General features: G+C 39.6%; 1 protein-coding gene across 1 annotated transcript in view; it reads right to left on the reverse strand.

Moving 5' to 3' along the window:
• Positions 1 to 14,574, reverse strand: part of IL5RA (interleukin 5 receptor subunit alpha) — a 53,395-nt gene that overhangs the window by 19,408 nt on the left and 19,413 nt on the right. Inside the window, exons 5-8 of the mRNA XM_004715916.2 lie at positions 14,361 to 14,508; positions 14,098 to 14,285; positions 10,467 to 10,612; positions 7,559 to 7,697 (exon numbers count right to left, since the gene is read on the reverse strand). Of these exons, the coding sequence (XP_004715973.2) occupies positions 7,559 to 7,697; positions 10,467 to 10,612; positions 14,098 to 14,285; positions 14,361 to 14,508 (621 nt within the window). The remainder of the gene's footprint in view (positions 1 to 7,558; positions 7,698 to 10,466; positions 10,613 to 14,097; positions 14,286 to 14,360; positions 14,509 to 14,574) is intronic.

The following is a 14,574-nucleotide window of genomic DNA, read 5'->3' on the forward strand; positions in this document are numbered from 1 at the left end:
CAGTGTGAGGGGGGGGGCTTTAAAGGAAATTAATATCAAGGAGTTCAAAAAGGAAAAGAATGTTTTAAAGCTGATTGTGGTAGCAATTTTACAATAATGCTTGATGTGAATGAACTATGGAATAATGTGATATCTGTATTAGCTCCTGATAAAATAGTTAAGGAAAAAAAAGAGTGTTATCTGATACAGGGCTGGAACATGAGTCCTCTAGGCTGGATGTAATCAAAATACATAGTAACTGTGACAATGAATAGTACTTAATACTAACGATCATGAAGATGCGGGATGAGCCCAGCTTCATTTTGTTGTATTTGAGTGTCATGAATCGGAGCCCCCTTGGCATCACCTAACAAGAAGAAGAATCTAAGCTTGACCTTCCAAGACAGGGGTCCTCAAACGTTTTAAACAGGGGGCCAGTTCACTGTCCCTCAGACCTGTTGGAGGGCTGGACTTTAAAAAAAAAAAAACTATGAACAAATTCTTATGCACACTGCACATATCTTATTTTGAAGTGAAAAAACAAATGAGGCAAAAACACCTGGCAGGCCGGATAAATGTCCTCGGCGGGCCGCATGTGGCCCGCGGGCTGTAGTTTGAGGATGCCTGTTCCAAGACATTTCACTTTGGCCCTCCCCCTTCCTGGTGCTCTTCCTTGTCAACCACTCCATGCGAACTTGAGAAGAAGGCTGCAAAGGGCGGAGTCAGAGGGAGACGGAGCTACTGCAGCTGGGGGGAAACCAAGGCTGTGGGCTTTGTGTCCACCGTAGCCCCTGCCCACATTCATACAGGTGCACTCTCACCTTCTGCCTCAGCCTCTTTTCATGAAGCCCTCACAGACGCTAGGAGGTGCTGCATAACGTTTCCTGGCGAATAACCCCTGGTGTCATTGAAGGAAAATAGCAGCGCTCCCCTGTCAGCCACACGAAAATTTAGTGGGCATTGCTCTACTTCCTGGGGCAAGTGATCTTACAGACTTCAAGTCAAAAGCAATCATCTTAAGAAATTAATTTTAAATGATACCTAGAATCATTAGCACACTGATCCCAGGGGCTTCAGGTAACACCCGTCAGTGAGGTGAAGCCAAAGTCCAACCATTCACTTGAGGAGCAATTCCTGACATTGTGGGGAAGGCTGTTCTGCGATAGTGAGGCAAGTTGGAAATAGGGTAGGGTAGATCTATCTACACCACGTGTGCTGTTCTATGAAGGACAGAACCATGGGGAAATTAATTTTTATAATTACTTCTTTTAGACCCAGCACTTGAGCTTAATGGAGGGGTGAAAAGAAGAGATGATGGACTTCAAAAACAAAAAGCTCCATAGGGACAGACATCATAAGGTTTTCATGGATAATCCCTTAGACATGGACAACCTATTCCTTCGTCACAGTCTGGAAGCTTCTCTGAAAAGTGTCTACTTGTGAATGGGTCTGCTGGTATTTGAAGCACTGGTGGCATAGCTTCCAGTTATGGCACAGGACAAGGTCCTGTATCAGTCTGCTGTATGCAGGGGCCCTTATGAGTCAGAACCAATATCAGTCTGCTGTATGCAGGGGCCCTTGTGAGTCAGAGCCAACTCAAGGGCAACTAACAACAACAAGGCCAGGCATCAGGCAACAAAAGGTTGTGATAAACAGGAAATGGCACAGACAATAGAGGAACAGAAGAATCAGGAAGTTAAGAAACTTCGAAAAGGAGAAAGGCAAATGAAAATGGGAAGTTAGTGCCTAAGATAAGACAGAGAAACCAGTTGAGGAAATGGAGTTGATAATGAGTACTGATAAAACAAAACTGCTGTTTTAATTTTAAAATAAATGAAACAACGCTATTCTATTCTTAGGTCCGTCCATGTGTTCACTGGCTTGCTGCCTCCCCTTGCTGCACATCCTCTGTGTTTCCTGGCTGTCCAGGAAACAGGACATCTAGAACTGGTATGCACCTTTGCCGCCCCACCAAATTGACCCCAACTCCTAGTAACCCCATGTGTGTCATGAGTGTAAATGTGCCCCCTGGGGTTTTCAGAGTGATATTTTTTGGAAGTAGCTTGGCAGACATTTCTTCCAAGTTTCCTCTGGATGGAGTTGAACCTCCAACCTTTCAATTAGCAACTGAGTGTTAATCATTCATACCACTCTGGGACACCTATTGTATTTCCTTATACCTCCTTTAACTCATCAATTAAAACTTACTCATTTTGGGTCTCCTTATTTATGAAATACTCTTGCATCATAATAAGTTAATTGACTCCATCCTCACTCACTAATTAGCTCTCATGTCATCTGTTTGGGGGAAAGTATACCTTAATAGCACATCTTGGCTATTTGAGCAAGTGACTAAGCAATTTGCTATCATTGGACCTTTATTTTCTTCAGTTAAAATCAGGGAGGTCAGCTTACTAGTACCTAAGAAAGGGGCAGTATTTGAATTGGGCCTGTGCGTTAGAAATGCAATGGGAGGGCTCCCAGTTGCTATTTATAAGAGAAAGTAAAAGAGGAGGAGGGGTGTCTGAAGGAAATGAATGTAGCAGTAAAATTGCCTGATAGGCTGCAAACTGAGCATAATTTTATTGCCACCCTCTTGAGGGTAAGGAAGAGCCACACAAGACATCCTCAAGGGACTTGGGCTTCTTTTATATTTATTAATCATCTTGATGAAAATGGAGAGTCTGCATTGATTAAATTCACTAATTATCCTAAACTGCGCAAGGCAGTAAATTTCAGTAGCAATGGATTTATAAAGTGAGTAGTAATATTAATCAGCTCATCTTCATGAAAAGGGTGGCAGTAAATGAAATGGGATTTTCCATAGTTAATGGCAATGAGGTCCACCTGGGGGGAAACTCTAATGAGCTCAGGCCCAAGCTAAGTAGCTGTTATGTAGGAAATAATAACGGAGAGTGAATGATAAATTCAAAACAAGCTCAAAATAATTCTCATTATTGATCACAATTCCACTCTCAGCACGAGTGTGGTTGGGGAAAGCAGTGAAAAGAACATGAATGGCAGAGCTACACAGAGGCAGCACTCGCATTTTACGGAAGAGAGAACTGAGAACCAGACAGATCAGGCATGAAGGGTACGTCCGGGGTGGCCAAACCCTGCTGGCACACTAGTCCCCATTATATCCTCTGCAGCTGTTGCTGATAAATCTGACAGCCCCAATTTAGCCTGAGATGTCTTCTCAACACAACACACAGAGCCGTCTTCAATTATGAGAGAATTTCAAAAAGTCCATGAAAAGATTTCTATTATCTTTTCAAATTCCATATGTTACTGAAAATGTTGAAGTTCCCTTGTATTGATTGAATCATTAAATATTGTATTTTACCATCTCAATTTAAATTATCCACAACCCATCTCCTGGGTTGCTATGAGTTGGAATCAACTCAATGGCAGTGGATTTTTGTTGTTGTCTGTTTGTGTTACCACTCATGTGCTCATGTGTCACACCATAGTAACTTGTGTGTTGCTGTCACTGGTACTTCACTGAACAGATTTCCATGGAATTTCCAGACCAAGACAGACTAGAAAAAAAGGTTATCTATGGTGTAAAAATTAGCCTATGGATTAGATAGAGCACTTTCTGATTATAGACATGCCAAGAGGGAAGAAAATTTACTAAAAAGGAACATCATGTTTGGTAAAGTGGGAGAAACCTCAATGAGAAAGACTAACATAATAGCCACAACAGTAGACTCAGACAATCATGACGGTAGCACATGACCAGGCAACACTTTGTTCTATCATACATAAAGTTGCCATGACACCAGATGACAATATCAACAACAATTTAGATAATAGATTCAGACATTGACAAAGCCATGGTGAAAATCTAGACTATGGCTGTCCTCACTTTATAGCAGTAAATTCTCTATGGTCAACACTGACTGTGACTTCAAATCTCAAACACTTGTAAGCAGAAATGGATCCTTAGCCAAGGTTTTGGTGTCAAGTTCCAACAAGGTGGTCTCAGGCACCTTGGGTACCACTGAAAAATTATGGGTACTGTTTGCATAAGTAATAGCATTACAAAGACATTTGGGAACATCAATAGTTTGTCACCAATTCTTATGCCCTGAAGAATTAACATAAAGCTTTTTAAAAGGAAACTCACAGAGTATGAGTAACCAAAAATTAAGCTGCTTCCATAGGATTTGATAAAACTAATAACCCTATTAAAAATTCTCTAGGACTGATTAATCTTCTATTGGTTTTCCTCACAATGAATACACAGTGTGTATTTTACTGGTACAGATGAAGCATTGTTGACAGAAGCCGTGTGCATGCTGGGTCATTTAGAGAGGTGGAGTAGCAAGCTAGAAGGTGAGGAGTGAGAGACTTATCAGAAATATGAAATAGGTAAAGTTGGTCCATTCCTAGTTCCTTTTTCCAGCCTTTCAGTTCTGTCTCCCCAGGAAGACTCATGCTGCTCCTGAGTCACATGGGCTGATGTCGGGGACAACCACACAGTTTTGCTGCCTGTAGGGCATGCCATTCCTCTTTGGCTACTCAGCACCTCAGTAAGACCAGCCCCCTTATTGTTCAGAACAGTTCTCCATTCCTAGGCCTTTCCTCATTCTTTCCAGTCTTTCATGGAGATCTAACTGATAGGTGTCAAATCTGAAGCCTCACCTCTTAGTCTAAGTGAATGAATTAAACAATAGAAAATTTTAGCACTTGACAAAAAGAACTCTCTCAAGTACTCTTTGCAAATGGTCTTTGGCTACTCCTTTGGAGGAACCTCTGGGGGGACTCAACCCTTCAGCCTTTTGATTAGTAGCTCTATCCATCAACTATCTGTACTAAACAGGGATTTCAATATGTGACAAGGCTGGGGTTAAACATGTGTTTTTTGTTATACTCCAGTGTTTCTTTCACTTCCTATGTTCTTGTAGACTGAATGCAGCCTGTGACCACATATGTCTTTATCCCCGAGCTGCACAGTTAGAATATACACACAAGACACATTCTTTGTTTTCTAAATGCCCCTTTCTCTCATAAAATGAGTATGTTCTCTTGCCCAAGACACCCAGATGACAGTAGACACAGGGCATGAATGCTCTGTCTACAAGCACAAGACCACATGTCAAAGCAAAGGAACCATCTGGCCTAAAGTTGAGATAAATTCCCTTTCATCAGAAGTGTTAAAAATATTTTATTGCCCTTCATAGGTGATTAATTGTCTTACAAGTAAACTAGTCAATTTGGTCATAAGCAAAAACTGTCAGAACCATCACGGCAGGCCAGGCAACTTCCAAGTTTTTTGAATATGTAGTAATGCTGGTTATGAAGTGCTGGATTTTATTTTAGCATTTTCTTTAAGAATAGAAAATCATGAATGTGAATGTCAAATTAGGTACAAGTAATTTCTAGAGATGGAGATTAGATTAGTGATTACAAGTGATTAAGAGCAGAGGAAGGGGCGGGGATATGGTGGTAGATGTGGTTATAATAAGACCACATCAGGGATTCTCATGAAGACCGAGATATTCTGTATCTAGATTCTGCTCGTGAATACAGGATCCTTCACATTTGATAGAATAGCTTACAACTAAATACACATCCACCAGAACTACCATCAAACAGTACATATAAAACTGATGGAATCTGAATAAGATTAGTGGATTATATCCAGACCAATTTTCTGGATGTATATTGCATTATTTTCTTGCAAGACATGATTATTGGGGAAATAGGCTAAAGTGTACACAGAATCTCTTTTTACAACAGTATGTCATACAACAGTATGTCATACAATAATTATCTCCAATAATAAACTATAAACTTTTAAAATTAGATCAAAGTAAAAACAGTCTATATTGAAAAGATAAATGGGTAGAGGACCTTGGAAGGGCCAGTGTTAGTGAGAGGTTAAACTTCTTTGGCTTCCGGGTAGCTGTATATCTATCAAGGTGGAAAAGGCAGTGAATTCATTTTCACACATGATGTGCCCATGTAGCTCACATTAAATCCTAGCTTCACCTTAAGAACAATTAGTTTTTACATCACGGCCCTGCTCAACACTCACCCTCTGGAAAGGAACCAGAAAATATGGGTGCTATAGCAAAATGTGGCGAAGACTCTAGATGGTGTCTGGCTATCAGATAAAATAGCATCTGGGGTTTTAAAGGCTTGTCTCCAAACAAGCAGGCATCTGAGAGAGATATCAACTAAGCTCATGTGGAAGAAGTCACCAAAGGATTGGAATCCATATAATCTGAACTTGAAAGAGGAATCAATATCAGAGCCTAAATTGTGAGAACCTAGGGGGGCAGAAGACAATGGACAACAGTAGGAGCCCAAGATTCGTTTGTGGAGCTACATAGGAAATAAACCTCTGGAGAATTTCCCCTATCTAAAATTGAGGGTTGAGAGGAAAGGGGCCACTAAACAGAGTGATCAGGGAAGAGGAGTACAGATCAAAGGTATCAATCTGATCTGAACCATTAAAACTTTGTCAATATATCCCCCCTATGATGCTGGCTGGACCTGATCTGGCTTCCAAAATTTTCTGTATTTTGGATTTGTATTGTTTGGTTTGGTTTTTGTTCATTCATAGTAGAGTGTATCTCAGAGGTATCATGTCAGCCGATGTCACCCTCTTGAAGCTGTGTTACATGCTTTCCCATGTTTCAGTATATGAAATCCAGGATTGATGAACCTTATAGGGACATCAAGTAGAATAAGGGTTTCAGGGTGGGGCTGGTGGCACAATGATGGTGGTGGGTTAAAATGGAGACATATCAAGAAGTCAGTGTAGAAAAAGAATGATTAGAACCTGTTTGTGGTAGCAATTGTACAATTCTACTTGACATGATTGAAAGATGGAATGATATGATAGATTATTAAATCCCAACTAATAAAAAATGTGCCCATGTAAAATCATGCATGTGATTATAAGGCATGAAATACACATAGGAAACTACTAGGCCAGGACATTTTGGATTTTATAAAAACCATGTAGCACACACATTGCTTATACAAGTATATAGTGTACCTATAAAAGGTGAGGCATACTAGAGACATGAAACTATTTTGAGACCTGAGATTGAATGTACATGTGTTATCTATTCTAACCATCAGTAAATTATGGTGCAAGCAAAGAATATTGAAAGTACAATAGACCGCCAAAAACACAAACAAATTGAACTTGGAAGAAGTACAGCTATAATGCTTCTTCGAAGTGAGGGTAGTAAGACTTTATCTCACGTACTTTGGATATGTTATCAGGAGAGACCCTGGAAAAGGACATCAGTCTTGGTAGAGGGGCAATGAAAAAGAAGAAGACTCTTGATGAGATGTATTAACATAGTGGCTGCAACAATGAGCTCAAACAGAACAACATTTGTGAAGAGGTTGCAGGACCTGGTAGAGTTTTGTTATGTTGTCCATAGGGCTGCTATGAACCAGAACCAACTTAATAGTACCTAACAAAAACAAGGTAGTTTGTCCCTAGGTGGTATACATAGTTTGCCAGTAATACATAAGCTCATCATGAATTGTAATAAACTCAATAGTATCAACAGGATAACTTGCATCAAAAGAAGCACGAAATACTCACCCATATAAATAGGTTGACTCCACTTGCTCCACTGCCCATTTTTCCTGCACGCAGCGCTCACAGCTGCTCTCACTTGAACGGAATACTTAGAAATGTCATCAATTATTGAGATGAATGAATTGGTCTTAATCGCTCCTATCTAAATGGGGGAAAATTAACATTGTTATATTCTGTCAACACACCATTTATATTTTGCCAATTATCAGAAGGAGGAGAGGGTTCCTATATAGGTAATACTCATTCTTATTAAAGGGAAATTCTACTCTGTAACACATTAGTTTACTATGAGTCAAAATCATCTCTGTGGCAATGGATTTGATTTGCTTTGTGGAGATATATGTATATATATATTCATTGTTCAGCAATCAGTTAAAAACCAATAGGGTACGTATTGATCAGTTTATTTTAGACTGCTTCAGTAAGGATGTGTTGATAGTCCCTCTGCAGAGAACAGCTATTTGGTGACCAAAATAGATACACTGATTAATCATAAGACACAGATGGTCCATTTGGTCTACACTGACAGTTCCAGAATGAAAGACTAGAGTAGCAGTTAGTAGGATGTGTAATCTCCCTTGCTCTGTCTCTACATCTTCTCTTTTTCTTTTACTAAAGAACAGCACATGGTTCCCATCATATTCAGCACAAATTGTGAAGCACAGTCTGAAGCCAAATTCCACCCGTTGTCTGCTTTTGTAGGGCCTTGCAAGCTAAGGATGTTTTCTTTTTCACATGTTTAAGTGGATAGAACAGAATCAAGGGAAGAATATTTCATGACACATGAAAATGACATGGAATTAAAATGTCAATGTCCACAATAAAGAACACAACCATGTCCATTAGTTTACATATTATTTCTGACAGCTTTCCCTCTAAAATGGTAGAGTTGAGTAGTAGCAACAGAAACCACATGGTCCACAAAGTCTAAAATATATCCTATTTGGCCTTCACAAAACTCATTTACTGACACCCCTTACAAAGAAGATATGCTTCAAAACCAGAAACCAGGTAGTGGTGAGTGTTCCGAATGGAGAACGGGAAGAGCGCAGGCTTTGAGTCTAGGGGGAGAAATACGGAACCCTAGATTGACTTCCCATTACTACATGGCTCATTCCTTGACCTCTCCGAGTTTCAGTTTTCCCATCTGTAAAGCAGGATAACAATATCTAATCCATGGATTATTGAGCTAGGTGAAATTACCTTTGTAAATCTCAAGTTTGAGGATACATTAAGTTGGATACTATAGGAAATTGCCAATAGTCAAATTTTTGGTCTGTATAAAGAGCCATTTGGGGTGGTTCAAGGTAATGATAAATTGACCACAATTATCACAGTTAGTGATAACTGACCACAGACAACCCAGGATAACACTGTCCAGAAGTGAATCAAGATGGTCTCCTGTAAAATAGACCCTTCTGTATTCCCCATATTGGCCAGTCATACCACTCCTAAGTTGCCATCCAGGAACGTTGACACCGTGTCTTACCTACTCCTATACCAACGTATCGCTCTCCCTTCCTCATCCCTGGCACAGAGGCTATTCTGGCTCTTCTCATCTTTGGCTTGGGCTGTGAGAGTAGCCACTGACTGATATCCCATGTCCTCATTCCCCCCTTACCCACATCCAGCTTTCATGCTGCTTCCACCATTGTTCTAGTCTGTAAATGCGGTCCTTTTGCTCTATTGCTAAAACTCTCCAATGGCTTTCATATCTATGGAAACCCATTTCTTTTCCTGACAAAATCTAACAAGGTCAGTCTGAGGGAAGTCAGTGTGATGGCCTAGAGTGTTGGCCATTGACTTAAGGAGCCATGTTCTTTCGGACTCCTGCCCCTCACAGTATGGTGGCTGGTCTGGTACTTGTCAGGGATTGGATATGACTGATTTGTGCTGATGTAAATTTAGATATTGAAACTACAATTTAGAAATGTTCCTAACAATTTGACATTGCCAGGACATTCAAGCAGATGTCCTGTATTGGACTTGTATTTTATATGTTGTTGATTATAATTCATTTTTGGCAAATCATTTTTATTGTATTTAACAAAAGTACCAATCCATAGTAGATTAGACATTAAAACAATACACATTTTTAAGTATTTCACAGTTAGGGGAGAAGCATTGGGTGGGCACTTCCTTCCCCTGTTGTCTCACCAGGTAAATTTCTGCCATCTTTCCAGATTTTACACACCTCTCTGTGGGGCCTCCAACAGGTTACTTTGCCTAACTTCTTTGTGTCTCCAATGGTTTAAACTGTAGAAGCACATCTCTGAAGTAGGCGAGTATGTCCATGAAATTGGACTCCTCAGTAACAGAAGCAGTGTTATACTTACCTTTATGCCTCCCCACTGGCCATAAAATAGCTAGTTCTTTAAAATATTTTTTCAGTGGATTGAAATTTGATTTGCTTACTATCAGTGAAACTTCAGTGTAGAAGTCTAAAGGCCCTGAATTGATTTCTGACTTCCCTATTTTTTTCCAGCTTTGTAATTTTGAGGAAGTTACTTAATTGACCTTGCTCCTCAGTTTTACAGATCTGTAAAATGGAAATTATAATTACATAATATCATTATGGTGAGGATGAAATAATCTAATATAATAAATCTTGGCTTGTGGTTGGGGGTTAGCAAATGTTGTCTCTCTTCTCAGTTCCTTTCCTCTTAAACTTTTTGTCTGTTAGTGCTAATGGGTTTTTATCTGAGTCCTTGACATAATTTTCACCCAAAAGAATGTCATGTCAAGATAAAAGGCCAGTGGTGTTTGATTTATTTCCTTAACTCCTGGTAGCTGTAAGTTAACTTTGACCTTATTAGTACCACACTGTACCTAGAGCAGTAATTTAAGATCATTTTTAAATGTTTCTAGAAGAATAGGTATCCTTGAACATTGACATAATCTAAGGGATTACCAGAACAGAACTCTTCCTTGTGTTGTGAATCTTGACTTCATAATTAAAGCAGTGGGTTGGAAAGCCGGAAACCGGCTTCTCCCATTGGATGCAGAGAGAAGTTCCTTTAATTTCTGCTGTGACATTCATTGGAGGGTTTACTTCATCTAAGATAGAGAATGAGAGATCTGTATTTGTTTTTGTTTTGCTTGTTTTCTGTTTTAAGAATCAGAAACAACAACTGATAACTGTAATTTATGAACACATCTCAATGCATTTCTAGGGTATGATAACCTCACATTTGTCATCAATTCTTAATGGATCTCCAAATTTAGGAAGCTGGGAGCTTCAAATTTCACTCTCCTTTGTAGAGCTGAAGAAAAAAAGATTGCTCCTGTGAACTTTAACGATTTCTACACAGGATGAAAGTGAATGGATTAATCCCTTCTCCCATCAGCTCCTTGAATGACCCCATCATCCCTTTTTCCTTCTCAAGCAGGGTGAGCCAAACCAGTTGCCATTGAGTTGATGCTAACTCATGGCAATCACATGTGCATCAAAGTAAAACTATACTCCATACATAGGGTTTTCAATGGCTGATTTTTTAGAAGTATGTCAACAAAATTTTCTTCCAAGAAATCTCAGAGTGAACTGACCTTCATCCTAGCTCTACCACTCCATTGGATAAGGCAAGGGTAAATGACAATGTCAAGAACTTTGCCCTGGGTCTCCTACCAAGCCCTCCTGCCCCTTGCCAGCAGATGTACTGCCATGAGCAAATTACTTTCTAGACCTCAGTTGTTCTTTCATTGTGTCGGTGTGTCTTCTGTTTGGGGGGTAGAGTATTGGTTGTCAGTTGTCTCAGATGAAAAAAATCGATAGAGCTAAAATTCTATCTTTACGTAGAGTTTTTCAGTTCTTTCCTGTGAGATCTCAATTGATTTTCTTCATGGTCAGGTGATGTAGGTGGAAATTACTGTATTTCTATGTGAGTGTCCTTTTCTTGGGTTTATGTGACTTGTTAAAAATTCAAGAATGATACCCACAAGTCCTATAGCTTGCCATTATCTAAGCAGAAAATTCTTAGTCAAGAAAGTTTTTGTTTACTTTAGTGATCTTAAAAATTGGCCTCAACAAAATGCAAATCATAAAAGAAAGTGAATTCATTTTGTCTGTGTCAGGTTGTATCACTAGTCATACTACTTTCATTGTTTCCCAGATGCCTCCTTGCATCTTTTATTGCTAATTTTCACAAAAGTGACATTTGAATTCTGTGATTCTTTAAAGTTTTACTCTGTTTGATATATATACAAATATTTCATGAACTAAATCATGTCCTCTAGATAATGATATTTAGTATATTTATTAGAAACTGCTAACATTATCATTCAAAGGCATCAATTCTTCCATCTTTGCCACCCAACTTTCACATGCATATTCAAACTCACCGCCCACAAGGGGATGCTGACCCATAGTGACCCTAAAGAACAGGGTAGAACTGTTCCTGTGGGTTTCAGAGACTAATTCTTCATGGGAGTAGAAAGCCTCACCTTTCTCCCTCAGAACCACTGATGGCTAAAATTGCTGACCTGGTGGTTAACACCCCAATATGTAACCACTAAGCCATTGGGGCTCCTGAGTATGATATATCATCTTCTTAGTACTTATTAATCATTACACAACCAGGGCTCCATGTATATATTAGGTGACTTAAAATACCAAGTCTTGATTCAATTGCTCATTTGTCGTCAAAGTAACATCTTTGTTTTTAACTCATTAAAGAGGTGCAGCAGACTAACCCAACTAACTCCAACTAAAAAATCATGGATTTTTTAATTGCTGTTTGTGGAGTCAAACAAAATTAAGTGCTTGACAACTTCAGTATCATAGTGTTGGCAAAGAATAATGATGATACCACGAACTTCTGAAAGAACAAGCAAATTTGTCATGAAAGAAATAAAGCTAGAATGTACCTTAGAAACATGAAAAGTGAGACCTCGAACTTTGGACATGTCACCAGAAAGGGCCAACCCCTGGAGAAGGACCATATGCTTGGTATTACAGAGGGCCGGCCGAAAAACAGAGTGCCCTTGACCAGATGGACTGATACAGTGACTGCGACAATGGGCTCCAAAATAGCCTTATGAGGATGGCACCTGCCCTGGTAGTGTTCTGCTCTGTTGCAACAGCCGTTATGAGTTGAAATCTACTTGTTGGGACCTAAGATCAAGAACCGTGAAAATGTTGTTCTCAGAACAATATGATTATTAATGTCCTTGATTCTTATAAAACCCATGTTGTTGTTACTTCTCATCATGTTACTACTTCTCATTCTGACTCATAGTTGACCCTTGTTGGAGAAGTTAGAGTGGAACTTCTCCATAAGGCTTTCTTGCCTGTTATCTTAATGGAAGCAGGTTTCCATTCCCTTCCTTCCATGGTAATACTAGGTAGGTTTGAACCAGCAATCTTAAGGTTGTCAGTAAAGTATAAGCCTATTAATCCCCATTATTCATTGTCAAGATTTTATATGTATTTGAGGACATTGGAAATGCTATGAAATGTGTCAGGTGCACTCAGAGCAGAAGACAAAGGGAAGCGTAGATGACCACCTGGTCTAAGGTCTCTCAGTAATGAGTGGAGGAGTCAGGATTCAAATCCAGGCATATTAACAGTTATAAACACCCTCGACCTTTACCCTGTAGAAGTCTTGAATGATAATAACTTATTATGTCATGTGCTAACATTCATTAATATATAAGGAAGAACATCTTCTTTCTTGTGCAATAAGCTGATCAAACTTTGAATAGAATGCTTAGATCTGAGAATTACATACAGAGAGAGGCAGTGCAACTTGGTAATGTCCACAGGAGACAGGTCAGAATGATAAAGGGGTCTAAGAGCAATCAGAAAAAGGAAGAGAAGAATAAAGATGGAAAATATGGTTGCCTTTGGAGGGTTGCGAGGCCTCCTTGTGAGGAAAAAGATCATGAGACCAACTGGGCAGAAACTTCAGGAACCCAGGAGATGAAGTAGGCTCGGTTAAGCTGTGAGTTCCTACCCCCAAGGCCATCCTCCTCGAGTGCTGATGATGCACCCAACTCCAAGAGACACTTGGAAGCATTTTTGTTTGTCACAACTGTAGGGGCTGCTAGCACCTAATGGGTAGAGACCTAGGGTACTGCTAAATATGATAAGGTTTCAGGAAGCTTCCTTGTCCCTCAACTCAATAGTATCCAGCTAGAAATACTAATAGTGCTGAGGTTGCAAACAGTCCCTATCACACAAACTGTTAAGCATGCACCTGCTAATCAAAAGGCTGGCAGTTAAAATCTGCACGAGATTTGAAGAATCTTAGAAGAAAAGTCTTGCAATCTACTTCCAAAACGTCACAGTCACAAACACCCTCTGGAGTGCAGTTCTACTCTGCAGCATTTGGGGTCACTCTGAGTCATATTTGACTCAACACCAGCTGTCCAGTTTCTGTTTGGTTAGAGGCTGGGAAAGCCTCTCGCAGTGGTTTTCTAGCTTGAACTAGATGGTCATTTAACATCAGAGATATAGTTCAGCTAGGAGACCTTCATAACATCTCCCATTGTTGAGATTCAATGAGGCAGTTATTTTAACTTTGGGCAATATAAGCTCATCTTACCAATGGCATGAAGATGAAAGATTTGGTCATATGGTTTGATTGTGGCATGCCTGCTTGAGCCATTAACATGCACCACAAGCCTCTGGAGCCCTGTGCTATCAATAGAAGTCCTTGGAAACCAGCATGCAATATTTCTCTTCAATATGTCTTGGCTGTATTCTTGGCATTCTTCAGTCCAAGACCCATACCTAAATTAGAACACTCATAAGCTTTATAAGGTCAGTGGAAATAACCCAGTTTTAGAATTAAACATAGGTACAAACCTATAGTAGAGGAAATACTGAGTATCCTCAGGGGCATCTAGGCCAACAAGCCAGGTGCAATGAAGAGACACTTCAAATGGCCGTAAGTGCATTTTGGCTATGGTATTTGTGATACAAGTTAAATTCAGAATTGAGGTTCCGGGAGATCCTAGATGATCAAAAAACCAAAAATTAAAAGAAGGCAAAAAAATAAAAAAACATTTCCTTTCTTTTT

The sequence above is a fragment of the Echinops telfairi genome, unplaced genomic scaffold (genome assembly GCF_000313985.2).
Source record: "Echinops telfairi isolate 266 unplaced genomic scaffold, ASM31398v2 ScPeMD7_49;HRSCAF=173, whole genome shotgun sequence".
NCBI classification, from domain to species: Eukaryota; Metazoa; Chordata; class Mammalia; order Afrosoricida; family Tenrecidae; genus Echinops; species Echinops telfairi.